This window comes from Melopsittacus undulatus, chromosome Z (genome assembly GCF_012275295.1).
Source record: "Melopsittacus undulatus isolate bMelUnd1 chromosome Z, bMelUnd1.mat.Z, whole genome shotgun sequence".
Taxonomy (NCBI): Eukaryota; Metazoa; Chordata; class Aves; order Psittaciformes; family Psittaculidae; genus Melopsittacus; species Melopsittacus undulatus.
In genome coordinates, this window is record NC_047557.1 from 97,535,343 (window position 1) to 97,562,227 (window position 26,885).

The window sequence follows — 26,885 nt, forward strand, 5'->3', positions numbered from 1 at the left end:
ACCCAGCAGTTGGCGGCTGGTTGCTAAAGGGCAGCTGCCGCCTCTGCTGTGGTGCCTCCTTTGATTCCGCCGGTCTCCTTGTGTCGTGGAGGGCTTGCCTGAGCTGTTCCGGGCGGGCAGTAACGGGTGAGTGCCGGTGCCCCGTCCATCTCCAGAAGCTCACACCAGGTATCAGTGAGGTAAAGGGGAAAAGTTACTACAGGAAGCTGTTTAACTTGCTGTTGTTGGTGCCCGCCAAAAGCTGGTAGTGCCGTGCCTAAGGCTGATGCCCACGTTCTGCTAATCGTGTTAGGTACAGCTTTGTATACCTTAGCTACGGGAGCTTGCCTGTGCCTTGGTTCTCACCTTCCACGTTTCGGCTTTCCAGCTGGCTTTGTTATGGACAAAGCTGTTGCCGAGTATATCCAAGCAACTCTCAAAAAAATCCCACGACATGAAATCAAGGCAATGCTACAGAAATGGGGCCTTCTGTCTGAGAACGAGCTGCAAACCATAAACTTCGGTCAGATAAAGTGGAAGATCATTCGCGATATTTTTCATCTGTGTGAGGTAATCCTGTCCTTTGGCAGCTGCTTCTCAGTAACATACAGGACACATATTGAAGCGCTGTCAAAAACAAATTCTTACGAATAACTGATTTTGTTTGGTCATGGCATAGCATCAAATGTCAGTTTGTAGTGTGAAGAACGTAAAACTGAGCTGGTGATACTATGAGTTTCATCTGATTGACCTTACTGCATAGGGAAGTACATGTTAGGAGCTCCGTGTTGCACCAGCTAGAGAAAAGCTCTGTGTTGTAAGCCTTTAAAAATGAGTACATGTCTAAATTCTAATATAAAGGCATTGGTTGGTATCTACTCATTACACAGAGCTAATTTAAATCTAGTGTAGGTAATGATAACACTAGGTTATGTATTTTAAAGAAACTTTTGAAATGTGCTTGGCCATAGTTATGTCTGTTCTGTGCCCTGTAAGCAAAAAACCTTATATCTGACTGGCCTATTCTGATTTTGGAGTACCAGGAATCTTTGTATGTGTCTTCATATACAGAATCATAACCTAGATAGAGTTATTACTGTTATCTTACATTCTGTAGCTTTTTGTGTCATTTGCTCTGAATTTCATACGCGAAGTTTAGTCATGTGGAGTTGAGCTCAAACAGCAGGCAAGAATTTGTTGAGTTGCTCTTGTAAGATAGCAAATGTAATATTTTAAAATGGCATTTGTTTCTGAAACTGACCTGTAAGAAGTGCTGTCCTAAAGTGTCTTAAGAAAGTTTTCATGCTGTAAAGGTTACATAAGGAGAAACCAATCATGTTAGAACACCAGACAGTGGAATACTAATCAGTGTTGCATCATGTCATGAAGACCTGATCATTTTAGTTTCTAACAGCTTGTACTTTATAGCATAAGGGCAACATTATTGCTGTCTCTGCAGAGGAACACTTGAACCTTGATGAAATAGCTTTCTTTATTGATTTCTCGAGAATGCTGCGTTCATATTGGGAGCAGTTGTGGTGTCTTTGAGCAGAATGTACATGCTGAGGACATCAGTGCAGTGTCATTTGAGTTTCCAGTACTGAGAATTTTCAGTTACTAAACATTATGATAGAATGTTTTGGACTTGCAGTTAACTGTACTCTGTTACTCCTCTTTCTAGGGAATACCTGGAGGTATAAAGGAAGTAGGTGTGCTAGACATAATCTGTAAGTTAAAAAAAAATATTGAAAATACAGTTTCTGTATTTTTTTCTGAATAAGTTGATAACACCCTTAATTATGTAGCAACTGCCCAGGAGAGGTACAGATTAATTTGCTGCAGATTGCATTTTAGACTAATCTTACTGGATCTGACCTTTTCTAAAAATAATAAGATCTAAAGCTGAAAATCAACGAAAGTACATTTGCTTCTTCTGAAGTCTAAATAGATGTAGACTGTGGTAAGCCACATATCAGTCTACACTTCTTAGTTTAAGTTTAGACTAAGTTTTGGTAGTTACAGGTAAGATTTTTCTTTAAACTTTGAACTTCAGGGATACCTTTTAGCTTAAGTGAATTACAACAGATCTCCCCATCTTGTTTAAGAAAAAAATATTTGAATTTATATTTGCTATGTGTAGTAGTTTTAAGAATGCTGAATAAATTATATTGCATTATCAGAACTATTTTTTAATAACCTGGTCATAAATACTGTAAAGTTATTGTTTCTTTAATTACCATTTGGTAATAAACTATGTTATTGAACAATTCCCATTTTTCTTAGACACCCATGCCTATGCACATAAGAGAACATGGAAAGCATACCAGCTTCTCACAACAGGTAAAATGTCTTTTCTTGCTGTAATCTCACAGTTCTTGACAACTTACTGCAGTGCTACTCCGAATCATACATTTTAAACCCAAATATAGTCCACTGGGTTTTTTCAGTAGATATCTTCAACATTTAACTATAGTCTAGCATGGATTTTTCAATTGACATGTATTCTAAAAATATTAAATATATTATATTAAATTCTCAAGCAATTATTAGAAGTTAAGAACTACTAATTATATAATAAACTTTATAGAGCAATACAGGGGCTCAAATTTAATATACAGATTTTTGTATAAGGCTATGCAACTTAAGCTTTTTCTGCTTAACTTTATATCAGGAAAGCTAAAGACATGTCTGACCTAGCTCTTGTAAACACAAGTCTTGTTTCTTCTTTTTCTTGTGTAGCAGAGAAAGAAACGGTGTTTTTTGACATAAGAGATTTCAAAAAAAAATTTAAAAGACGACTTCGTTTACTCGTGGGAAAGGTAAGAATAAATTCATTCTAAATGTGTTACACAGCTCTATTGTCAATAGATTGTTTTCATAACATTAGTAAGGTATTTTGTGGGTTGGCTTGGGGGCATTTTTCTTAGTCTGCATCAAGAATTAATCATTTAGGAATTGTAGGAACTGCATGTGAAATAGACAGCAGTTTCTTATCTTTATCTAAAGTTCTTGCAACTTTACAGTTATGCTGGAGTAAAATAAAATGTAAAATTGGGTTAAAATATGACTGCCCTCAGGAAAGGTGTCATATTTATGTTTTCCACCAAATCTTTGCCCTGAGTGTACATGTTGCCTAGGTGAGCTGATATTGCTTTGTCCCATTATCTAGTAACAACAACTGTAGCACAGTTATATGTTTCTTTTTAGTTCTCATTTTGAAATAATTTTTGATGGCTGTGAGAACTGGGCCCTGATATTTAATTACATAATAATGGCTAAAAGGTCACTGTCAATAACAAGGAGCAGTTTCTAGACTACAGAAATTAGTCGAAAGCAGGTACTATCACTTCACTTTTTTACTAAGCAATGTGCAGAAGCCTTTTCTTGCTTTAGCTCACCAGCTTCATTTAAGTAAGGTAACACAAATTGCCTCTGGCTAGTTGCTGTGTCACTGCTTGACACACGAAGGATTCCCACTGTCACCAGTAGAGGGCAACAAATGCAATTCAGACTAACAGATACAAGCAGCAGTTCATATAGCTCTAGTACAATAAAGTTTCGCAATATTTTATGTTAAACATTAAACTTTTAAAATGCAAACTTTGAGAAGTTATGTTGGTTCAGTAATATGAGCAGTTTATGAATTAGCTGAACTAAAAGCTTGGCTACATGTACCTCGGTCAAAGGGAGGGTCAGTTGACTGGACATTTTAAGGACATTTTCCTACTCTTTTAAGTCACTGAGACTGAGTCAAGGTAAAAAGTAACCAAGGAGTGAATCTACAAAACCAGGAAAGGGAATCTTCAGATTTCTGATTGTGTACTCTTAAGCAGTGATAAATATTACATACAGGTCTAAAATTCACAAGTTGATCAAAAATTTGGTTTCTCAAAAATTAGACATAATGAAAATACTGCCATTAGCCCTCCATCTAAATAGACACCTTTTTCTTGTGATGTTGTTTTCCCTAGAAAAATCAAGGTTTTTATAATAAGCTATTTCTATTTTTGCCCTTCAGAAGAAAGTGTGTATCAACAGAAAGTCATATTAAGAGTCTGAAATTGCTCTTTTTTGTTCTCTTTTTGTTTTTTTCCTCCCGTTTGTGAGGTTATTGTTCTTTGGTAATTTGATTGAGTACAATCCTCACCACACTAGTGGGATTTGTTTCTTATTCAAGCAGTGGTGTACTAAATTATGTTTGGGTTGTGTGAATACAGAGTTAAGAGAGAACAAAATCTTTACAGACACCTGACTGTACTGGTAAATCAAAGCTTTTCTTTCTGTGTTAGGTCATCATCAACTTTAAAGAACATGAAGATAATGCGATCTGGATTAGGATTGTCTGGGGAACACCGTATGGGGAGCAAAACCAATACAGAGTCGGCTATGTTGTGTACCATTCACAAACTCCGTATGTCTTTATTTCTCTCTCACGATATACGAGCAACTTGCCGATGCTCTGTCAGGTATGAAATAAAACTGTGTAGACCCTGACTTCACCACAGTCAACGTAGAGCTGTAACTGTGTTGGCTTGTGAGAGGATGCACAAAGATTTGTCACTTAATGTTTACATAGTTTTGTTTTTATTTTTTCTCCCTTAGCTCATGGTAAAAATGGGGCAAAAATAATCTTTGCAACTTGTGGAAGCTGCATCATGAATAAAGACATTTTAATAGGATTTTTGCTGACCTTGAATTGTTATAATTTCTTAACCGAGTGTTAGGCAGCATTCAGTTAAATAGTCTCATGAAGTTGAAGACTATCACAGTAACAGTTTACTTCAAGAACTGAATATATGAGCTCATCGGGGAATGCTATTAAGTAGTTTTAAAAGTCATTTTCTGTCAATGGATAGTGAACAGCACTGGTACTATTTGGTTTCCCTTGGGTTTCCCTTGGGTTTCCCTTGGGTTTCCCTTGGGTTTCCCTTGGGTTTCCCTTGGGTTTCCCTTGGGTTTCCCTTGGGTTTCCCTTGGGTTTCCCTTGGGTTTCCCTTGGGTTTCCCTTTTTTTCTATTTTTTCTGTTTTTTTCTGTTTTTTTCTGTTTTTTTCTGTTTTTTTCTGTTTTTTTCTGTTTTTTTCTGTTTTTTTCTTTTTTTTTTTTTTTTTTTTTTTTGTTTTTTTCTTTTTTTCTGTTTTTTTTGTTTTTTTCTGGTTTTTCCTGGTTTTTTCTGTTTTTTTCTGTTTTTTTCTGTTTTTTTCTGTTTTTTTCTGTTTTTTTCTGTTTTTTTCTGTTTTTTTCTGTGTTTTTTCTGGTTTTTTCTGGGTTTTTTCTGGTTTTTTCTGGTTTTTTCTGGTTTTTTCTGGTTTTTTCTGTTTTTTTCTGGTTTTTTCTGGTTTTTTCTGTTTTTTTCTGGTTTTTTCTGGTTTTTTTTCTTTTCTTTTTTTTTCTTTTTTTTTTCTTTTTTTTCTTTTTTTTTCTTTCCTTTTTTGACTTTTATTGGGGGGGGTTTCCCTTGTTTAGCAGACTTCCATGCTAGTAATTTAATTATTTCTCTTTGCTTTTCAGCTTGATAAAGCTTTAGGGATTATTTTGTTAATCCTGTGAAAGCTTTTAAATATTAACCTAAGCTTAATAACAGTCTGTTCAACACTTCAGACATGAGAATTTTGCTAGTTGCACACAGCTGCTAACCTTGTAACAAAACCACTATCAAGTCCAGAAACACTGCTTTTTTTGTATCATAAACACAGTGATAACTATGGCTGATGTTAAAACAATTTAAATTTCTATTTGAAGGCCCTGGTTGTTGCTACTGATTCCCATGACATCTGTACAATGGATCTTCAAGGTCACTGTTTAAACTCCCTTAAAGATATTGTGTTTAAGACCTCTGACCAGGTAAGCCACTTCACAAATACATCCTAAGATAAATCTTACTTTTTGTCTCAGGCCTATTTCTCAACCCCAAGCAAGGGGGAAAATTCACCTCTTAAAAGATGCCATCAAGTTCAGATAACATTGAACTACTGAGGTGGACAAGCTCTTTTTATTAATGTAACATTACAGTACGGATGTATTTACTTGGCATCCCACCTAAGCTATATTGTTGTTATTCCTGATGCTTAACTCAATCTAAAATTCGTATGACAATCCAGTCCAAGGATTTCTTGGAATCATTTAATGAGGCTTCCAAGAGCAACAAGTTGAAGGCTATTGGAGTAGGTGCTTACTCTGATCATCCATGTAAAACTTACACACAGAATCACAGAATAGTCTGGGTTGGAAAGGACCTTAAGATCATCTAGTTCCAACCCCCTGCCATAGGCAGGGACACCTCTGACTAAAGCATGACACCCAATGCTCTGTCCAACCTGGCCTTGAACACTGCCAGGGATGGAGCATTCACAACCTCCCTGGGCAACCCATTCCAGTGCCTCACCACCCTCACAGTAAAGAACTTCCGCCTTATATCCAATCTAAACTTTTCCTGTTCAAGCTTGAACCCATTACCCCTTGTCCTGTTGCTACAGTCCCTAATGAAGAGTCCATTACCAGGAACCCTATAGGTGCCCTTCAGATACTAGAAGGCTGCTATGAGGTCTCCACGCAGCCTTCTCTTCTCCAGGCTGAACAGCCCCAACTTTCTCAGCCTGTCTTTATATGGGAGGTGCTCCAGTCCCTTGATCATCCTTGTGGCCTCCTCTGGACTTGTTCCAGCAGTTCCATGTCCTTTTTATGTTGAGGACACCAGAACTGCACACAATGCTCCAGGTGAGGTCTCATGAGAGCAGAGTAGAGAGGCAGGATCACCTCCTTTGACCTGCTGGTCACGCTTCTTTTGATGCAGCCCAGGATACGGTTGCTTTCTGGGCTGTGAGCACACACTGAAGCAAGCTCATGTTCATTTTCTCATCGACCAACACCCCCAAGTCCTTCTTTGCAGGGCTGCTCTGAATCTCTTCTCTGCCCAACCTGTAGCTGATTGCTCCGACCCAGGTGTAGGACCTTGCACTTGGCATGGTTAAATTTCATGAGGTTGGCATCAGCCCACCTCACAAGTGTGTCCAGGTCCCTCTGGATGGCATTCCTTCCCTCCAGTGTATCAACAGAACCACACAGCTTGGTGTCATCGGCAAACTTGCTGAGGATGCACTCAATCCCACTGTCCATGTCAGTGACAAAGATGTTGAACAAGACCGGTCCCAACACCGATCCCTGAGACACATAACTCATTACTGGTCTCCAGCCGGACATTGAGCCATTGACCACAACTCTTTGCGTGCAGCCATCCAGCCAGTTTTTTATCCACCCAGTGCTCCACCTATCAAACTGATGTCTCTCCAATTTAGAGACAAGGATGTCGTGTGGGACAGTGTTCAATGCTTTGCACAAGTCCATGTGGATGATGTCAGCTGCTCCACCCCTGTCCCATCAGTTCCGTAGCCCCATCATAGAAGGCCACCAAATAGTTCTGGCAGGACTTCCCCTTAGTGAAGCCATGCTGGCTGTCACCAACCACCTTGTTGTTTTTCATGTGCTTTAAGCATGCTTTCCCGGAGAATCTGCTCCAAGATTTTGCCAGGCACAGAGGTGAGACTGGCTGGTCTGTAGTTCCCTGGTTTGTAGTCTTCCATTTTCCCCTTGTTGAAAATGGGTGTTATATTTCCCTTTTTTCAGTCATTGGGAACTTCACCTGTCTGCCATGATTTTTCAAATATGATGGCCAGTGGCTTAGCAACTTCATTTGCCAGCTCCTTCAGCACCCGCATATGGATTTCATGAGGTCCCATGGGCTTGTGCACGTTCAGTTCTTAAGATGGTCTCGAACCAGGTCCTCTCCTACAGTGGGCCCAAGGCCTTCATTCTCACAGTCCCTGTGTTCGCCTTGCAAGACTTGGTTGGTGTGGGAAATGTTCACAAATACCATAGGACAGGTGTTCTTGTCTCGGACTAAAGCTGGGCTTTCTGACTTGTAGTAACTCGAACTGGAGGGACACTCACTTTCAGAATGAAACAAAATGTGGAAATCTTTTCAGCTACAGCCTCTAAATGGAAATGAACTAAACCTTTCTTTTTTTTTTTTTTCCATTTAGAACATCCAGACTTCTCATTCTGAACCTGTAAAGGACCACAGTGTAGAACCAGAAAGTGGTATGTATATTTTAACTAAAACAGCAGTTTCAATGCTGTTTTTGCTGGCTTATGAAATGAGTATCATTACTTTGGGTTTTTTCTTTTGCCAAGGAACAAAAATATAAAGGGAGATGGAATTCATCACTGTCCTTTTTTGCTAAGCTAGTTAAAATTATTTTCAGATTTTCACTAATCTGGTGAGAAAAGCAGTATTGTATCAGCTGATAAACTTGTCTTTTTGTTTTTTCCCTTCCGTACTCTTTTCCCCTGCAGATTTAAGGTTAGTTGATGAGAACAGAAGCTCTAGAGAAAAAACACAGAGAATGAATCAGCAGATTTTTGGTGATTATCCCTTACCGAAACTTGAACATGTACAATATAAGGTAAAAAATGCAAAAATTTGGCTTTTTTTTATTATTTTATTGTAATAATATGTAAAATATTTCTTGCTTATACTCCATGGTTAAATTTTGTTTTAACAGCTTCTGACGATGTTTAAAAGTAATCCTAAACAGGATGTTTTGTATCAAAAAGAGCCGTTCAGATGTCTGGTGAAGTTTTCTAGTCCACATCTCTTAGAGTCAGTGAAATCCCTGGCAGCAACAAGTAAGTGTTCTAATTCTATAAAACGGAGGAAAAATCCACAGTTAAATATTTGTCACCTTACATTCTGTTTCTATATTGTATAAGGGAGAACCTCTGCAGTTTGTTTAGAAATACATAGAAATCTAGTAGAATAAAAATATTATGAGTCTAAAAATTTTTGTCTAAACACATACCAGTTTGTTCTTAGAATTACTAGTTTGTACATACATATTCAAGCTGTGGTTTAGTTTTAGAACAGTTATGAAAGGTAAATATTCTTTGGGTTAAGCTCTAATTATCTGCTTTTCTCTCCAGATATGGTTGACGCACCGCTTTCACCACTGCTTACTGCTCTAGTACAAAGACCTAGGAATCATTTTACAATTACAGAGAAAACTGATTCCATGAGAATTTCTGAATCTCTAATTTAAGACTGATTCTGAGAGAAATATGCAATTCATTTATTACTAGTATTAATCTAAACCACTGTAAACTTTATAAAGTTTTTTTGAAAGTAACTTGTATTTTTCTAATATTTTTTTCCAAACTATTGCTTCTCTGAATCAGTTTTTCACATTTGTCTTTCAGCAGAATGGTTAGCCCTTTCCTTAAATAACTAGGGGAAAAAAATATAGCTGTGAAATTTAAACATTGTGGGCTCTTGGCATGTAGGTGGCAGTAAGAGGTTTCTGTCCATCTTGAGTTGATGTTAAAGCAGAGGTTTTGCTCACCAAGGGCAACAGAAGGTAAAAAATACTGGAAATAAGACATACATACAAATAGGTATTTTTTGTCAAATTTCCTCCTAGAGGAATACAGTGAAATAAGCAGTAATTTTATTTTTGTGGAATTCCACAGTTTAGTATATTCCCATTAAGTTTTGATCCTTCTGCAATCCTTGCACATTACCAGTTTCTGGTTCTTGTAGACACGAAGATTGCAAACTTGAGATGGAAACGTTCATCACCGCAAACAGCAGCATTGCACTGGAATTCTGTAGGGTTGGTAAATTTTAATTAGTAATTAGATAGCTATTTCCATGGAATTTACTGCATCGTCTGTCATTTGACATGAATGTGATCTGAAGAGGCTGGTTTGTAATAAGTGTTACATGAAGTTTGCAGGTACCAGAATTAAAAGTATCTACTTTGTGTGTAGGGAATTCCTGATACAGTTTAGATACCTCAACGAGCAGAGAGTCTTCATAACTTCACAGCACAGTGTAAATATTTTCAGAGGCTGTATGGAAATGTCTTTCTTCTGAAACTGTAAATAAATGTGTAAATTAATTCTCAAGAGAAGCTTGTTTTGCCTGACTTGGAAACATGACTTAACAAATACTGATTTTTAGTCTGTTCTGGTTTTCAGCATTTCTGTCTATCTTGCCCATAAAAACAAGTTAGTTGAGGACTATGGGCTAATGCTGTGTTTCTAGGACTTCCTTCTCTGGATTTAAATGTTAGTTTGTGGAAACACTTAACATAATGGTATGATTAATCATAGACTCATATAGTAGTTGGGGTTGGAAAGGACCTTAAGATCATATGGTTCCAACCCCCCTGCCATGGGCAGAGAAAGCTCACAATAGACCATGTCAACCAAGACTTCATCCCATCTGGCTGAAACAAAGCCAGGTTTTCTAACACAGAGACCATACAGGACACATAAAGTTGTTTCTTGCCAACTTGCACCCATGGAGAGCCTTCCAGGACCCAGACCTTTAACATTCCCCTATGCACCTGCCTCTGTGCAACTTCTTCCAAATGCTTTCTCCTAAATTACTTACTTCAGGCATCAACTACTGCAAAGGTAAAGTTCCAAAATACCCTGTAGAACAGTGACTCGTGCTTATGGGAAAGGCAGGCTCCATCTCCCCTATAACAACTGCAAAGTAGGTGTCTCTGATGTACATTTGTACCTCTTCATGTAATGAAGGTTACAGAACAGCACAAACGAACGTGAGACAGGCCTACTTCCCCCCCTCCACGACGGGAGGGTGACAGGGCTGAGGCTGGCACAAGCGCTGTCCCTGTGGAAAAAGCCCCAGCTCCTCGTATTCTCACATCCCCACCATTATTCTGTCCTTTGTGTTTGCCTCCGTTGTGCAGACGCTCCCCACCGCCCGCCGTGCGGCCACCCTACCGCCTCCTCCCTTCAGCGCCCCGCCGCAGTAATGGCTCCTCCTCCTCCCCTCAGCGCCCGGGTGACGCAGGGGGGCGGGGCCGCCTCACGCTCCTAATGAATATTCACTGTCCGCGGCGGGCATTGGCGCCTGCGCCCGGAAGCGGGGAGCGAGCAGCTGACAGCAAAATGGCGGCGGCGGCGGCCGGGCGGCGTGGCGGGGCGCTGGGGCGGCCACCGGCGCCTGTGTCCTTGGCGGTGGGGGACCTGCCGCCCGCCGGCGAGCTGGTGCGGCCGTCGGTGACAGAGCTGTCCCAAGTGAGGACCAACATCCTGTGCACCGTGCCCGGCTGCGGCAAGGTCCTGCCCAACAGCCCGGCTCTCAACATGCACCTCAGCAAGGCCCACCCGGTCCAGGTACCGTCACCTCCCTGAGTCGGGCCCTTCAGGCGCTTCCGTCCTGCTGAGCCCCGAGGGGGTCTCACCTCCACTCAGTCTCGGTCTGTGGGGCTCTTTAATGGTGCGGCTTCTTCTTTTGCTCTGGGCCGTGTTCCCGGGACCGCCGCGGACCCTGCTGGGTTCCGGAACCGCCGTGCCGCGGATGAGGGGATTCTCTTCCCTGGTCTGTACGGGGGCTCTGTGGGGTTGTTCTTGAGGAGCGTAGTGGTGTAGGTGGGGTGGGCCAGAGTGGATGGGGGACTGCTCGTCTGCTTCGAGCCCTCCACGTGAAGAGTATGAGCGTGTACGTGTGTGATACACGAGTGTGTGTGCACAGTCCGACGCACCGTAGTGAGAATACCTGTAGGGAAAAAAAGACAGTTTTGTATTGTCATCAAACATAACGAAGGCAATGAAAAGTTCTATGCGGCTCAGTTTTTTGTATTTAACTTGCCTGTTCCTTCTCTTTCTGCAGTAAGTTACAGACCCACTTGAGAGGTGCTGTGCAAACACTTTTTCCTACCCTTGTCAGTTGGCAAGGCACCAACATCCAAACGCCGAGTGCTGTTATGCTGGGGGCGGGGGGAGTTGTTTGTGTTTTAAAATGTCTGTGAGCCAAAACCAAAAAACGCTAGCTGGATACCGTTTTGGAAACAAGCTCTCATTGCCATAGTACTCGTGAGAAAACAGCACACATTATGGGGGGAGGAGGGCTGCAGTTCTGCAAGCATATCAGTGCTGTGTGGGCCTTTCAGAAGCATATCCTGTAGCGTTCTCAAAACCATAACACCGAGTGTGAAGGCAAATCCGATTCCTGTAAAACTTGAAGCACAGCATTCATAGTTGCGTTCTGAAAATGCAGCCCCAGTGGGCAGACAGTAAAGATACTTGTTTTGTGAAATGACTAATTTCAGGATCTGATCTGTGTTACAGATGGTCATGGGTGACAAGCGCAAGGAAGTACTCTCAAGTATACTTCATATCTCCTGTCTCTGTTTTATTTCATTTCCTAATACACGCTAACAGCTTTAGTGCGTGTGCTGTATTATATCTCACGTGTGTAGGAGTGGAGGTACAACAGAAGTTGAAAACGCTCATTCAGGTTCAGCAGACAGTCATCTTGGATCATGCTCTGAATGTATGCAGCAGCCAGCGACGAGCAGAGCTGTGGGTTACAGCTCATGGGTGAGGAAGCGCGGCTCGCTCACCAGTCGCCTACGTAGCTACTAACTGTCAGTGCTTTGTAGAACTATAACATGTCGTACACCTCATTACCAAGCCTTGTGACAGCCTGGATGAATACTGAAACATAGATGGATGCAGGTTTTCAGGAACATCGTGGTTATTCCAAGGGTGTTGTAATTGGAAGCTAGGTTTTCTGTAATGTGCATTGTGCATGGTTGAGAATGTACATTGGGTGAAAGGCTAAAGATAAGAAGTTAAACAGATGCAAACCTAGGTGTGTGTTACTCTGTTTCTGAAGGAGATGAACTTGCACTAATGTTTTAGTATTTCATTTTAAAAGATAACTGTCTCCCCAGAGAAAGAGTTTAGTAGATTGCATTTGTTAGTGAAAAAATGAGGAATTAGTGATGAAGCGGCTTTGCAAATGAGATGGTAAGATGTCTTTGGGGAAGGAGAGAACTTAGGAGTGCTGAAAAGAAGGGAGATTGACTTGGTTAATTTTCGTTATAAGAGGAGCACCAGTAGCATTTATTCTTATTATAAAAACTATTGTGGTAATGTGATACTTGCATTTGGGTAAACCATGCCAAGGGTAAGCTCACCTTTCCAGTTCAGCATTGACTACAGCCTCCCTGCTATTGCAGGACTACACAGAATCATCTCCTTTGTATTTTCCATGTTGTTTCCACAAACCCTGTCTGCACATCAGTATTCCTGACAAATACAGCAGTCTGATTGTGACAAGTTATTGAACAAATACCTACCAATAGTAGTGGTGGGTGGATATTGTAGAAACGTGGGAAGTGAAATCAGCTGCACAAGGACAGGACTTGTGAGAAGGTCTGACATCTGAGCAGCCAGATGGGGTTTTGAGAAGGTGTAAGATTAACCATTTAGAGCCAGGAGGGCTTTGAAGGTGGTCAAAACAGGATTACTGTCTGAATACAGCTACTCGTACATGTAGAGTATCTCTCAGCTTGCATCAGCAAATTTATGGTGGTCTGTGCCTCAAAAGTCTGTGTTCAGCTGTTGAAAGAACCTTTTGCTCATCTCATGTCTCTTTTAAACACTTGGTGTTATTCTATACCATAGTGCATAAGTAGTTTTAAATACCCTGACTGTGGTTTACCTGTTAAGTGCCTGGACATACTGCCATGACGTTTGAGTTGTGACATTAACAATAACACACTTGGAATAACTTCCTATTTAGGAATGAATAACTCCAATTGCCACTTACTAAACATACTTATTCCATCTGCAGTGTGAGAGACCAAGCATAGTTTTGACTTGAAAGCAGATCTTTTCTCCTGAAGGCTTTGAGACTGGCATCCAGTGTTTCTGGGTAAACTTAGGGTTAAAAAGTGTAACTGGGGTAGTGGGGCTGGAACAACTAGATTCTTTTGAGTCATGTGCCTGGTTTGGGCAGTGGCTCTAGGAAGTGCAAAAGCAATCACAGTGGTTATTCAGCAGAGATGAAGCAGGTCTGTTTATGAATGGTTTGTCCATGGCAAAAACTGCTGTACATGAAGGTGCTTAGAAGGTTAAACCTTTACATGAAAACTCCCTTTTGAAAGATTTATTCCAGGTTTTCTTGATGAAATGGCAGCAGATCACTTTGGTTGAGAGGCTTTGCTTCTTTGAGTGTGGTATGTCATTAACAAAAATGAGCTTGCTGCAGTGTAAGCAAGTAGCAGTGTTGAGTTTGTGGAAATGTAACCAAAATGTTGCTTTAAGGGATTACCTTTTACACAGATTATTTTAGGTTGAGAGATGATTTGAAGAAAACCAAAGTCATTGAAGTGTCCCACTCATCTGCTTCATAGTGTTCCTGAAGTGAAAATGAGAGCACTTCATAAGCAAGGCAGGAGTAGCTCAGCACACAGAACTGTTGGGTTGTGACTAGCAACGGCTAGTGAAACAGGGAAATCCTCTGTATTCTGGCAGCTGTGGCACATACTTTCTTTGCTTCACATGGGATGACTGTTGTGCTTGGTAGATTCTTTGATCCAACCTGTGGAAACAAGAAGCAGCTGGAGATCTGCCTGAAGATGATAGTTAGGGAGTGACTGGTGTAAAATCAACATTCTGCTGCTCTCACTGGAAGGTTGGGAACAGAGCTGAGACAACGCATGCTCCAGAAATTTGCTGAATAACCACCTTGGGGCTGCCATTGTGGATGACTGTAACTGGCTCTGGGGGTTTGGTTGGACTCCTGCTCTGTCCCAGGATGCAGAGAATCACGGCTACTCTGAGCATCAAGTTTTTAATAGTTCACTTTTTTTTTTTTGCTTAGACATAAATGCATGATGTTTCCACTGAGACCCTTTCAGATAGGATATGATTACAGGGATATGGCTTCTCTGGTTTCTGGGACTGTGTCAGTAGTAGCAGGTTCTATGTGGTTGAACAATCCAGACAATCTCCCTAATTTTCAGTGTGCATTTTTGATGTCCTCTTTGAGTAAGTTATGCTGCTTTCTTCTACAGTGTACATGTGATGGTCAGTGAGGCAGATCACACAGCAAGCCTGGATATAGCAGCCACTAAACATTTGGAGGTTGAGGATTAGCAGTGACTTCAGTGAAATTTTATTTATGCTCTGAATTAAGTGACAGAGTGTACTTGGCATTTTTCATTTTATTACCAGTAAACTCTAAATAGTGCCAACAGAATTCTGATGTCAGGGGAGAGTTGGGTTATGCTGTTTGTGACTAATTTTAATGGAGCTTCAAGTAGACGATGCTACTAACAAGTTAAAACCACATTGTATCGGCAGTATAATATCCATAGGGAAAGCTTTTTGGCTCAGATAACACAAAAGGTGTGTGGGGTGGGGCAGCAAGTATCTTGGTAGAAGTAAATAGTACAGTGCCACTACTCTGTAGAAGTTTCAATTTCACTTCACAATTTGATGGTACATTTGCAAAGTAGCATCTACCTTGGAAAAAACTCCATTTGAGCTTTCAAATTACTTAGGAAAGTACATTCAACTCATTGATGAGGGGTGTAAGTGAGTCAAAGTTGATGTGTGGTCTGAATGTTGTGACTTTCATACACAAATCTGTAAAATCTACAACTTCTCTACTGTGTCTTTTTCAGGATGGAAAACTTAATGCACCAATAAGGAAGAGTTTGAAAACATCTCAGAAATTCTACTGCTGTCCCATTGAAGGCTGCCCTAGAGGACCAAACAGACCATTTTCCCAATTTTCTCTGGTCAAACAGGTATTCCTATTTCCTAAACTATTATTTTCATACTGATTTAGTCCTGACTCTGTCTCCTATAGAGTGTACACTTGTGCCTTCTGATATGAGCAAAGCCTCTGAGCATATATCCTCAAGGTGGAGAATTGTGTTTAGAAACTCAGTGTGGGCATATGGTTAAGGAATTTGCATGTTTGCATGTTGATATTAGAAGGCTTGAGCCTTTTGGTGAGGCAGATGCCAGTATGTTCTGCTAAGCTAGAAGACAGTACCTCTCAGCCAGTTGAAAATACGGAGAAAGATCAAAGGCAGGAAGAGGGAGAATCACAGTAGCAACCAATAATGCTTTAAAATTACCATTTTAAGCAGTTAGTTTAAACTGCTTTTTTTAAATGGTTAATAGATTAGAGTTTTTCTCTGTTTTAGTGTCAAAATACAACTGTTTACTAGTTATCTGCTTCAGAAAACATGTAAGACTTGTTTCTGAATGAATGAGTGAAAAAAGCTCTTCTGCTGTTGGTAACCTGGGATGACCTGGGGAGACTGTAGAAGATGGAGTGGCTGGCACTTGGTGCTGTGAATGAAAAGGAGAAATTCTGGTGTTTGCTCTAAAGTTGACCTCTTTGACCTGAGAGTATTTGCTCAGTTGTAAGATCTTCAGGAATGTGCACGTGTTGCAACATATACTTAACTACATTCTTTAGTAAATGTATAGATGAACCTTGTTAATGTCCATAGGAAACCTCCAATAGCATTAGGACACATATACCTTTATCTGTGGTTTAAGATATACATAGCACAAGCAGACTTGCACACTTGAAATTCTTTCTGTTGATCTATTAAAGCTTGTAACTTATTCTTAATGAGACCTTTAAAAACAAATTTAATTCTACAATTTGATGCTCCTTAACAACTGAAAAAAATGCAAATGTCGTCTCCTTCAAATGTGATTTTCCTTTTTCTTAGGTTAGCTGAAAGCTAATGTTTGCTTCTCATTGTGTATTCTAGCACTTTATGAAAATGCATGCTGAAAAGAAGCACAAATGTGATAAATGTAGTAACTCCTACGGTACAGAGTGGTATTTGAAACGACATATAGAGGTCTGTGGCAAGACTTTTCAGTGTACTTGTGGGTGCCCTTATGCCAGCAGAACAGCATTACTGTCGCATATTTACAGAACTGGCCATGAAATTCCTGCAGAACACAGGTAAAAGTGAAGAAGTTACTTAATGATACTCATGTTCATCACCAAGTTCTCTGGTTGGCTTTTTATCTCTTTCTGTAGTTTAAATTGTAACTAAGCTCACACTGTTTTAGCTGTACAGCAGTTTGCAGTTTCTTTGTTCTGTTGCTTTTTGTAGTCTCTGTTTTGTTGAAGGCAAGGATGATTGTCTAATCAATAAGATGAGGTGTCCCTACATACAGTCCAAAAAGTACTGATGACACTGCACTGCATGGTGTAAGTGCTGGTAGTTGTTCTATCTGCTTTTACAGTTCTGTAAAAGTAGAGATTATATGAAAATGTTTATGGCTGGTAACTGTTGTGGAATGCAGTTTAGCTTTTCTCGTATAGTATGGTCGGTTTTGCAAGTTTTGGTGGGAGAGGTTTCTTTTCTTTTTAATGGCTGTATATGTGTGTGTAGACTTAAATTTGTCTTAATATATACATATGTTTTATAAAGGGTAGTCTGTTTCCTGAGGCCTAACATGACTGATTTGGAGATGTAACTGCTGCAAAATCAAGTTTTATGTGAAGGAATGCTAACTGTATCTTTGGTTTCCATGACAGACCTTTGCCTATACACTCATTTTAAAAGCTCTGTTCCTTCAATGCTCAGTCTGAGTTAGCATCAAAGTTAGAAATTAAACTTGGTTTTAATTATAGTAGTTAATGTACAAGGGGGAAGAAACCATCTAAATTTCCACTTCTATTTAGAAATAGGTCTCCATAGAAGGGGTAACCTTTTTTCTTTTTGAAATGGGAGAGTGAGGAATGAAATCTGACACAACTGAAGTTCATGGAGTCTTTTTATGTGTAATCAGGGTTATATGCTTTCTGTGTACTCAACCACATCAGCAACTTCAGTCTATATTTTCAATGCAGTGACTCAAAAGAATGGCAAGCAGATGTTTTGTGCTTGAAAGGAGTATAAATTATTGATCTTGTGTTCACAGGGATCCTCCTAGTAAGAAAAGGAAAATGGAAACCTCTGTACATAATCAGCAGTTGGCAGAGAAAGCAAATGAAGCATTCATCAACACACACAATAATAATCCTGGCACTCAGGAATTGGAGTCCTCTGAAGTGAAACTAGCAGCCTCTCTTGAAGGCTCCCACAGTTCTAACCCCACAAACCAAATGCAGCCAAAATGTACACCGAAGATGCTCTTACCGAAGCCTAAGGTGGCTTTGGTTAAACTTCCAGTGATGCAGCTTGCTCACTTGCCTATATATGTATCTGCAACAGACTCTTCTGTCAAACCTGCTGTAGTGGCTGTTGATAATCAAGGTTCACTTGTAAGTACTGTTCATTTATTGCCTCAGTCAATAGGAATTTTGATTCCTGCACTGGAGGCAGAAACACTTGTGTTTAAAGACAGTATGCCTGTTTCAAAAGTGACAAATTCTGGTGCTCGTGAACCCGTAAGTACCGGTTTACAAGTTGAGTTGGATAAGGTTACATTGACTAACACAGGGCAGGAGATGGGGAATGTTTGTCACAAGAATAAAATTTCTTCAATTAATATACAAACTGACTTATCTTATATTTCACAGAACTTTGTACCAGCTGCAACCTGGACTCCCAATTCTTCCGTATCCTCTTGCTCTCAGACAGATCTGTCATTCAGTTCACAGGTTTCGCTGCCCATCAGTGTACAAACACAGACACTGCTGCCTGCTTCCAAACTGACTTCATCCATAGCTGCCCAGACTGATGCTTTTAGTCAGGTTTGTTTTCCAACATGTGGCATTTCTAGAGAGACTCAAACCAGTAGGACACAGGACTCTATTGATGGAAGGGTACAGATAGACCAGGCTGTGATGTGTAGTGACATCTTTGACAATGTTGATTCATCATATGTTTCTACTCACATTGAACTTCCACAAAATAACTTAATGCCTGCAAATATAGATCAAACCTTGCTGCAAAGAAGTAATTGCAAGAGCCTGAATCAAGATACTGTGAAGTCTGAATCCCTTATCAACTTCAGTACACAGCCTAATATACTTCCATCTCAAAATACAATGGATAATCAAACCCAGACAATGGACTTGCTAAGCGATCTGGAAAATATCTTTTCAGGAAACATGCCTGGCCAGACACTGGATAATCGTAGCCTTTTGTCTGAGACGAGTTCTAATGCTGATACACATCTGCCATCTGGTCCATCACAGAGCACAGGAATTGACTTTGACATTGAAGAATTCTTTTCAGCATCCAATATCCAAACTCAGACTGAAGAGAGTGATCTTGGTACTCTGAATCCTGAGCCAGTTTTGGAGTCACTGGACATAGAAACTCAGACTGATTTTTTATTTTCAGATAGTGCAACTCAGTCATATAGCTGCAGAGGAAATTCTAACTTCTTAGGTTTGGAGATGTTTGATACACAGACACAGACAGACTTGAATTTCTTCTTGGACAGTAATACCCACCTGCCTTTAGGGAGTATTCTGAAGCAGTCTAGTTTCTCCATGAGTACTGACTCATCTGATACAGAAACCCAGACAGAAGTATACCAGGCTATTAAAAATACACCTACGCAGAATATTGAAAGCAAAGTCCAGCTCAGTAGCACTGAAACACAGACTATGGATAGCTGCTTTGAGAATCTAGGGAGTTTATTCCTTACCAGTAATGAGACACAGACAGCAATGGATGATTTTCTTCTTGCTGACTTGGCCTGGAACACAATGGAGTCTCAGTTCAGTTCAGTAGAAACACAGACCTGTGAAGAGCTGTGCTCCTTGTTTCAGAGCTCTGACAAGCCCAGCCATTGAGTGCTACTTAATATAACCATTTCCTGTGGTTTGAAATTAAGTTATTGGGGAGAAGTGGCTTGACCAAGTCATCCACTTTGCATTATTGAATGTAGTTATTGTGAGCAGTTGACCTAAGAGACTTCTCGTGCTGAAGGTACTCTATCAAATATGTGTAACTTGACATAAACTGTGTGTGTGAATGGAGCGAAAGGGGAATCTGTAACATGCTAATGTACATTTGAACCTTAAAAAAGAATTCATGGTGCCTATGTTTTTTCCTGAAAGTCCTTTACAGAGGTGATACTGCTTTCATTTAAACAGAACAACTTTTGAAGTTGCTCTGTATATCTATGTATCTCTATTTACTCCTGGCTTACATATAAGGTTCCAATGTGCTGGACCAAAACCCTGAGCTGTCCAGTTCAGATGCTTCCTGAACTTATGGGGGAGGATTCTATTAGTGTAAGCTACTTCTATTTACTTTTTTTAGTAGCTTGTATTTTAAATCTGGCATGAACTTAATAAGCTGTATTGTCATCTTTTACTTTTTGCCTTCACAGCTCGTATTTCTGCGTAAGTTGGTATTTTCCAAACACTAGACACATAGCGACTCCTGGATTGTTGAATATATTTATTACGAAACATGTAGAAAGCAGTAATTTTTTTTATATTTTTCCCTAAATGGCAGAGATGTCCTTTGAAGTATAGGAAAGGAACTTTGAATTCACAAATGTAGGAAAAGTTAGTGTGTTGTCCTTTTAGGTAGTGTAATAAACGGGACTAACATTTCTAGAGTCTTCAGGAGGGATTTGCTTAAATTATTTCTGTCTCTAAGATGCAGATGTTACAATGTGTGTGCCTCAAAGACTGGAATAATTTGTTTTTGTTGAAATTCTTCCAGCTTTATTAAGATACAAGTTGAGAAGTGTTACAGTGGTTTATACCTCTATTACCTTAACAGAAATCTTTACAAATAGGAAATTAAGGGAAATAGGAAATTCTCTGTTACTTATCTAGACTCCTGGTTTTGGACTTCCCACTTCCAAAACCACCTGGAATCCTTACAGCAGAGCTGAGAGATCACCTCACAGAAGCCCTTTCAGAACAGCTGTACCTTGCTTTTACACATCTGTCTGCAGCCCTCAGTTCCTGCAGCTTATAGAGAATTTTTCTGAATATAGTCAAATTCAAACAAACTGATTTTTTTTTTCTCTTTTGCCAGAGAAGAAAAAGGACTTTTTGGATTTTTTTTTATGTTCATCTTGCCCCTTATTGTTTGACGTACTTTTAATGTGCATGAAAAAAAAAACAATGAAGCTGTGAATGTATGTTGGAATTCAGCCTTAACTAATTTTTGTATCTTACTGTAATACCTACGAAATGTAGGCCTCTAGTTTTGTCCTGGACAAGCTTTAGTTTCTGTTACCTTAAGTGAAAAGAGAAACCTCTTTGTGTCAAGTTCCTGGGCCTCTGACAGACTTTACTCCTCCATTGTGAGAGGAGCGGTATTGGCTATGTATTTACTGGGCAGCCCACCAGTAAACATATGCCCAAGCCTTAGTTTTTGAAGGCTCCCTATGCTTTGTGCTTCCTATCCTCAGCTCAGGGGTGTGGGAGTTATGTTACTCATCCACTGCAGCTAGCTTGTTTTGTTGGAAATGAGCAATACCTTTCTTTTTGTCTTTTCCTGACACCCTTTGAATTGCCATGGTTCACACTACACTAATATGGTAAGTGTATACTTTTACTTGAAGTAATATCTTTATATTAATCCTGGAGCTCATGTTTTCCTCCTGAAAAACTGAAAATGCAGTTTTGTTGCTTCTTTAATTTTTCAGCATTTCTGGTGCAGTTTCAGAGTCTTCCAGTTTTTGGCTGAAGAAACTGCAAAAAGGAATCTTGCAATTCCCCCCAGGAGTACGGTAATTCCGCTTTGAGGAAAGCCTCCCCTCCCAGGCTTCACAGTGCCTGAAGTTCTCATCTTAAAGGTGGAATATATTAAAAACAGGCAGGGATTGCTTGTTGCTCTGTCTTCTGAAAATATGACTGATTCATATTTATTTGCCTGCTTTGAAATTGGGGAAATAAGGTAACAAAGTTAGGTTAGTTTATTCTGTTGCAGTATTTTTCTAGTAATGTTACATCTTCACGTTTTAAGTGGTTTTCCTTCTCCTTTCTTCCCCCTGACTGGAGTACTAGAGAATGTTTCTTCATATATAGGCTTCTGTTCCCCATGTGCAAGTTGTACTGAGACATGGAAGAGAAGCAGCTACTGTAAATCTGGTTGAAGAAAACAGCATTTTCCACAGCTGTAGAAAGGCAGAAGGCCCATGACCTCTGAATTTAGGAAGACAGTCTTCTTTCTATGAGAGAGGGAATCTTACATGATGAGGAACAGAATTGTGAAAGGCTTTGAACTGAGCCACCTGAGTAACCAGATAGCATTTAAAGACCTTTGGAACTAATTTACAAATCAGAATAGGAATTGCCACATTCTTATGGTGGAAGCCAAAGCTCTTAACTGGAGTGACTATCAGAAAAATAACTAAGGTTTCTGTGGATGCAGTCTTGCAATGTAATCATTACTCATATGTTGTACTTTGTAATTAAATGTGTTGATAAGCTTTGTGTATTTTATTGGAACATGCAAATACCATTCCCTTCCCTCATCCTATGGATTTAAAATAGCTTGAACTTAATTAGGTGAACACTGTACCACAATGTGAAATTATTTATTAAAACTATTAAGAAATTATTTCATGTGTCTGTATGGTCTAAGGGATGTGGCTCATTCTGACCAAAATTAACTTCTTTCTTCACAAATTTAATTCTCCATAAATTATTCATAAAAGTCAAAAACTGGTTTAGATCCTGTGTCACTGGCGTATGTTGCTCAGTTTGTATTTATTAAGTATTTTTGTGAAGGCTGCAACCAGACTTCACAGTTTGCTGAATCCCACAGTGAATCTAATGAAACCTTATCTGCAATGCTGTTACTGAATATTTTTCACATTTGAACAAGTTCTTTAAAGCGGCTAATTTCTTATTTTGGCCATTGTTTTAAAAGTAAACTTCAGTTAAAACTGTTACTTGGTAGTCCTAATTGATACTTGTCTCCCTTTTTCTGCAGTTTGTCTCTGATTTGATTTTTCAAGGCACTGTGTTGCAAGTATTGGTCAGCAGTAACTTACTACTTCGCTTATTCTCTTTTGTATCCTCTATTGCCATTTGAACTGCTATGCAGGAAGTAGCATCAGATTCTCCATAGCCTCTTAGCACAAATTTTTGTCTGAAAGGGATACTAATGCTACTTTCACCTGCTGTTTGGATTCCCTGCTTAATTCTGCTAGGCTGTTATTACTGGATCTTGATCTGGATGCCCATGTAATGTTACTCTAAAATTGAATTGGTAGTTTTGTAGTTTCACGTGAGCTTTTCTTAAGCATGTAGGAAAAATCGAGCAAATGAAACACAGCAAATTTGGGACATGCATTCTATGAGAACATAAGCACAAAACAGCTGAAAAATGAGAGGTCTGGTTTGTTGCCTTCCATGTTTATTTGTCACAGTGCTAAAGGTTTGTAAGACAGTAAATCTATGTCTCTTCTGCTTTTGTCTTTATTTGCCTCTATTTCTTCTAATACACTTGTAAATACTTATTTCTGCTTTCAGTAAGGAAGGAATCCTTTCCCCACTCTTCATGTCAGCCTAGAGAAATCAGTAAAGTCAGAGTTTGCTAATGCTGTGTATTCTTAGCTGTGCAAAGCTGCTTGTGTCTAAAAAATTTTAACTTCCAAAGGATATGAAATCTTTATATGCATACTTGCAGCTATAAATTAAACAGCTGTAATACAAGCCTTGTGAGACGTCATCCAGTTATGAACTCAATGTCTGTAACTCAGTGTATATACCTAGCATTCCTCACAAATTTTTATTCCAGGGCATGCTGACAGTCATATTTTTTCTGTTGAAAACAAAAGGCTGAATTTCTCTGATGAGTTATATGTACCTTGATTGTGTGCAGGCAACAGAAGAGGCGACAGAAGAAAGAAGGGTGACTGCCTTCCACTGTTGTAAATCTTTCTCCTTCTAATACCTGCTCACATGCTTAGTCAGATCTGAATTGATTTTATTTTTTTGGGGAGGCTGGGTAGAGATGTAAGTGTTGGTAGGAATAGGATCTTAATGCATTAGCATGTTTTTTTAATAACCTTTCAAATACAGGGTGAGTAGAATTAACACACACTGAATCAACATAGGGTGCTCAACTTGGAAAAGAATATGCTGCTGAAATGACAGCTCAGAGATGAACCAAATGTACTTGCCTTTATTAAGGGTATATGGTTTCCTGTGCTTTAATATATTTCTGATGTGTTAGGGGTTATTTTATACATTATCTTAATGTACAGTTTACTGTTCCAAATACACTCACACCAAAATGTTGTTAACGTTCTGGGCCTTGCAAGCTTTTTCATTCACACTTGGTTTAAGGTGCTGTTATGAGTGTGTTCCTGGTAGAACAGGCCTACTGTAAACAGACTTCTGTTAATCCCTTGACATGAACACTGAGGATAGGGTTTTTAATCAAAGCAAGCTTCAGCTCACGGTGTGAACACGCATCTCCTGTTTCTTTTGTTGCTGTTTCTAACAGTTGATATGAACCTAAACGTGTGCTAGAAGGATTTGCTGCTTAGGACATGACTGAATTTTCTTGTTTAAAATGCCATTGCTATGCAATTGACAGAATCAAGGAACGACATGGTTCAACTCTGTCTTGCAGTCAGGTTGAGGGTATGTTTGTATTCATGCATGTGACTCTTCTGCTTCACCAAAAATGGAACTGGACAGTCTGAAACCGCAGAAACTCCTGAAGGAGCTGCTGAGTTAAATAACCCAAGTCCTTTGCTTCTGATTATTTTTCATATACTGGCTTTACAGCAACACCTGCTACATAACTAGCAGTGGAGTATAACATATGACTCGTGATGATGTAAACTGTACGTTTTACAACACCTAATGCATTACATTCATGCTTCAGGCACTTGCATGCAGAGCAAGACTGGCAGTACATCTACAAATATTTGCAAGTGCATCTATGACAAAGCTAGATATGAAAGACAGCCGTATTTTTTTTTTCCATTTACAAAATTCAGTACCTGATTATGATCTAATTTTAACTTATAATTATTTGAAATGGATGAGTAGTAAATCTCATGGGTGAGTCTTTCCCAAAGAATGTGTGAGTTAATCTCAACAAGGCTGAGAACTATCCTTAAAATGTTTCTCTTCACTAGTGAGATTTTGATCCAGTGGACAAACTTAGTTTTCAAAGGATGCCTGTGTTCTTCTTATTTAAGCCAGAAAAATTCCACTGAACAAAAAGCAAACCTTCATTTCTTAGGCCTATTTTAGAAGTGACAATCCCAAAGAAGGAATGTTGTCCTAGTAATCGTGAAACTGTTGAGTATATTAATGCATGCAGAGAAAACCTTGTGCCAAAATACTGTTTCATTTTTCCCTCTATTGGAAACTGAAGTGTTACACAAAGCTACTAGTAAGTTATTCACAAGTATTGAAATGTTTTGTTCACAAATGAAGCACTTAGTCCTGTAAGTTATACATATTTTGGAATAAAGTTAATTTAAATCAGTTTTTTGGCTTCTGTTTTAATGGCTGCAGTCTGCCTACAGAGGTGATAGGTGAGGTATTTAGTGCCTGTTGGTAAGTACCACCCATGGCTCCTTAACATCTTGCCTTTTGAAAGCTAAGTGTCTTTGTAATTGGTAGAGATTTTGTAAATTAAAACATTATGGTTTTTAAATTAAAAAATTATAGTGTTAGTCATTGATCGGCACAGGTGAAAAAAGTTTTCCTGTGTAGTCCTCCATGGATCTTAGGAAGTTCAAACTCACAACACAAATATCATAATGTCAAGATGCTGCATTTCATACACTGGAAATAAATTATTCGAGAGGTTCTCTGCTGTAGGTGAACCTAGGCATAGACTTCTGTGTGGGATCTGATGCATACAGGCAGGGCTAGATTCTTCAGAGCCAGCAGCATTCACATTGCCTGCAGTAGTGCACCCTCTCAAACATCTGGGCTGTGAGTGCAAAATTAAATCTTAAATTAACTTGTATGCACAGTGGAATTCCTTTTCAGTCTCAGCTCACTGACAGATAAATGTGTTTCTTCTACAACAGATCTCAAGACAGAAGGATTATTTTCATTCTTCTACCTTGTCATCCACCCCTCCTGTAGTTATAAGTAGCATCAAGTACAAATTCAGCTGTATTATGGGTGGTTTTCAAAGTGTGCTACTAGAAAATTACAATCCTTTTTAACAACTTGTATTATTTTGCAATGTATTTTATATAACTGAGAAAATAATGGCTACTACAAGTATTTTAGAAAAGCAGGAAACTTGAGTAGGTTGGTTTGGCTTACGGATCATACTTTGTCCCTTCCTGTACAGTTCCCATCTTTAGTAGTGGTCCCACCATTTTCTGTTAATTGGAGGATATTAAATGATGGTTTCTACTGTTACCTGTGTATCTTACAAATGTAACTCAGAGTAGGTGAACTAAAATTTCATCTGTACCGTTACATCAGCTGCAGTCATGAACGAAGCATTCTCTGATGTGTAGTGGGCTGCAGGTTTCAGTCTCAGTGTACTCTGATGTGAGCATTTGCATCAGGCTGCGTTCAGCCCTAGTGGTAGCAAAATAGGAAAGGTATTTCCAGAGGGGAGTATGTCTTAAGTGTCTAGAAGCCAAATTCCTGTTTAATTAAAACTTAAGCCCTGGAATATGTGAGTCAAACATATAAGATGCTGACTCTCCATTTAGGAATAACAGCCCTATTGCTGTCATAAAGATGATGCCACTTAGTTTAGGCTGTTATTTCAGGCTTTTCATTACACAGAACAGATCTGGCTCAAGGGCAAAATTCAGATACTGTGACAGACTGGTCCTCGTGAAACTTGCAGAAATGGCAGGTAGTGTAAAAGACAGGACAAGCTTTAACTCTTGATTGAAGATAGATTGGGATGGAGATGGCTCCATAGAGACCAGGGCAGGGAAGCCTTCTGCAGTTTCAAACTACTTTCTTGTTTGCTGTTGTTGAAAACATTTATTTCTTCCTCTAGCAGTGAAAGCATCACTGACCAGTTTGTGTTTAGTTCCTGAATTTTCTTCAAGAAATTGCATGCTCACAAGCTGATTGTTTTCTGTCAAAACAATGGAACTGGAAATTATTTGCTTTCTGGCTTCAGGATTTGTCAAGGAGGCCTCTGGAAGCAGCCCTTTTGA

The 26,885-nt window shown here is 39.4% G+C and overlaps 2 protein-coding genes and 1 long non-coding RNA gene across 6 annotated transcripts; 2 read left to right on the forward strand and 1 right to left on the reverse strand.

Moving 5' to 3' along the window:
• Positions 1 to 9: 9 nt before the first annotated feature.
• On the forward strand, positions 10 to 9,940 carry CENPN (centromere protein N). 3 transcript variants are annotated; one of them, XM_031052019.2, is made up of 11 exons: positions 10 to 168; positions 368 to 549; positions 1,661 to 1,706; positions 2,263 to 2,319; positions 2,719 to 2,798; positions 4,269 to 4,445; positions 5,721 to 5,822; positions 8,018 to 8,075; positions 8,331 to 8,440; positions 8,540 to 8,663; positions 8,958 to 9,940. In XM_031052019.2, exons 2-11 carry the CDS (start codon positions 379 to 381, stop codon positions 9,071 to 9,073), a joined length of 1,041 nt encoding a protein of 346 aa, XP_030907879.2. In that variant the 5' UTR covers positions 10 to 168; positions 368 to 378; the 3' UTR covers positions 9,074 to 9,940. The 3 variants fall into 3 exon arrangements, with proteins under 3 accessions (XP_030907879.2, XP_030907878.2, XP_030907880.2); XM_031052018.2 differs by having other exon boundaries at positions 10 to 126; XM_031052020.2 differs by having other exon boundaries at positions 125 to 179.
• On the reverse strand, positions 8,509 to 10,759 carry LOC115947029 (uncharacterized). Its single transcript, XR_004081015.1, has 4 exons — positions 10,714 to 10,759; positions 9,826 to 9,908; positions 9,552 to 9,636; positions 8,509 to 8,678 (listed from the first exon to the last, which is right to left on the reverse strand). It is a non-coding gene; the product is annotated as an uncharacterized lncRNA (long non-coding RNA).
• Positions 10,760 to 10,936: 177 nt separating this feature from the next.
• ATMIN (ATM interactor) lies at positions 10,937 to 25,227 on the forward strand. Of its 2 annotated transcripts, XM_034072634.1 has the most exons (5): positions 10,937 to 11,180; positions 15,485 to 15,610; positions 16,598 to 16,797; positions 17,766 to 18,108; positions 18,367 to 25,227. In XM_034072634.1, exons 1-5 carry the CDS (start codon positions 10,953 to 10,955, stop codon positions 19,591 to 19,593), a joined length of 2,124 nt encoding a protein of 707 aa, XP_033928525.1. In that variant the 5' UTR covers positions 10,937 to 10,952; the 3' UTR covers positions 19,594 to 25,227. The 2 variants fall into 2 exon arrangements, with proteins under 2 accessions (XP_033928525.1, XP_033928524.1); XM_034072633.1 differs by having other exon boundaries at positions 17,766 to 25,227.
• Positions 25,228 to 26,885: the final 1,658 nt, after the last annotated feature.

What these genes read in the sequence shown, in the direction of transcription:
- CENPN (XM_031052019.2), top strand. Translation starts at nt 379, where the DNA reads ATGGACAAAGCTGTTGCCGAGTATATCCAAGCAACTCTCAAAAAAATC. An exon ending in ACTTGCCGATGCTCTGTCAG is followed by an intron (nt 4,446 to 5,720) that starts GTATGAAATAAA and finishes TTCTATTTGAAG; the next exon opens with GCCCTGGTTGTTGCTACTGA. An exon ending in GAAATCCCTGGCAGCAACAA is followed by an intron (nt 8,664 to 8,957) that starts GTAAGTGTTCTA and finishes TTTTCTCTCCAG; the next exon opens with ATATGGTTGACGCACCGCTT.
- ATMIN (XM_034072633.1), top strand. Translation starts at nt 10,953, where the DNA reads ATGGCGGCGGCGGCGGCCGGGCGGCGTGGCGGGGCGCTGGGGCGGCCA. An exon ending in GCAAGGCCCACCCGGTCCAG is followed by an intron (nt 11,181 to 15,484) that starts GTACCGTCACCT and finishes TGTCTTTTTCAG; the next exon opens with GATGGAAAACTTAATGCACC. An exon ending in AATTTTCTCTGGTCAAACAG is followed by an intron (nt 15,611 to 16,597) that starts GTATTCCTATTT and finishes TGTGTATTCTAG; the next exon opens with CACTTTATGAAAATGCATGC.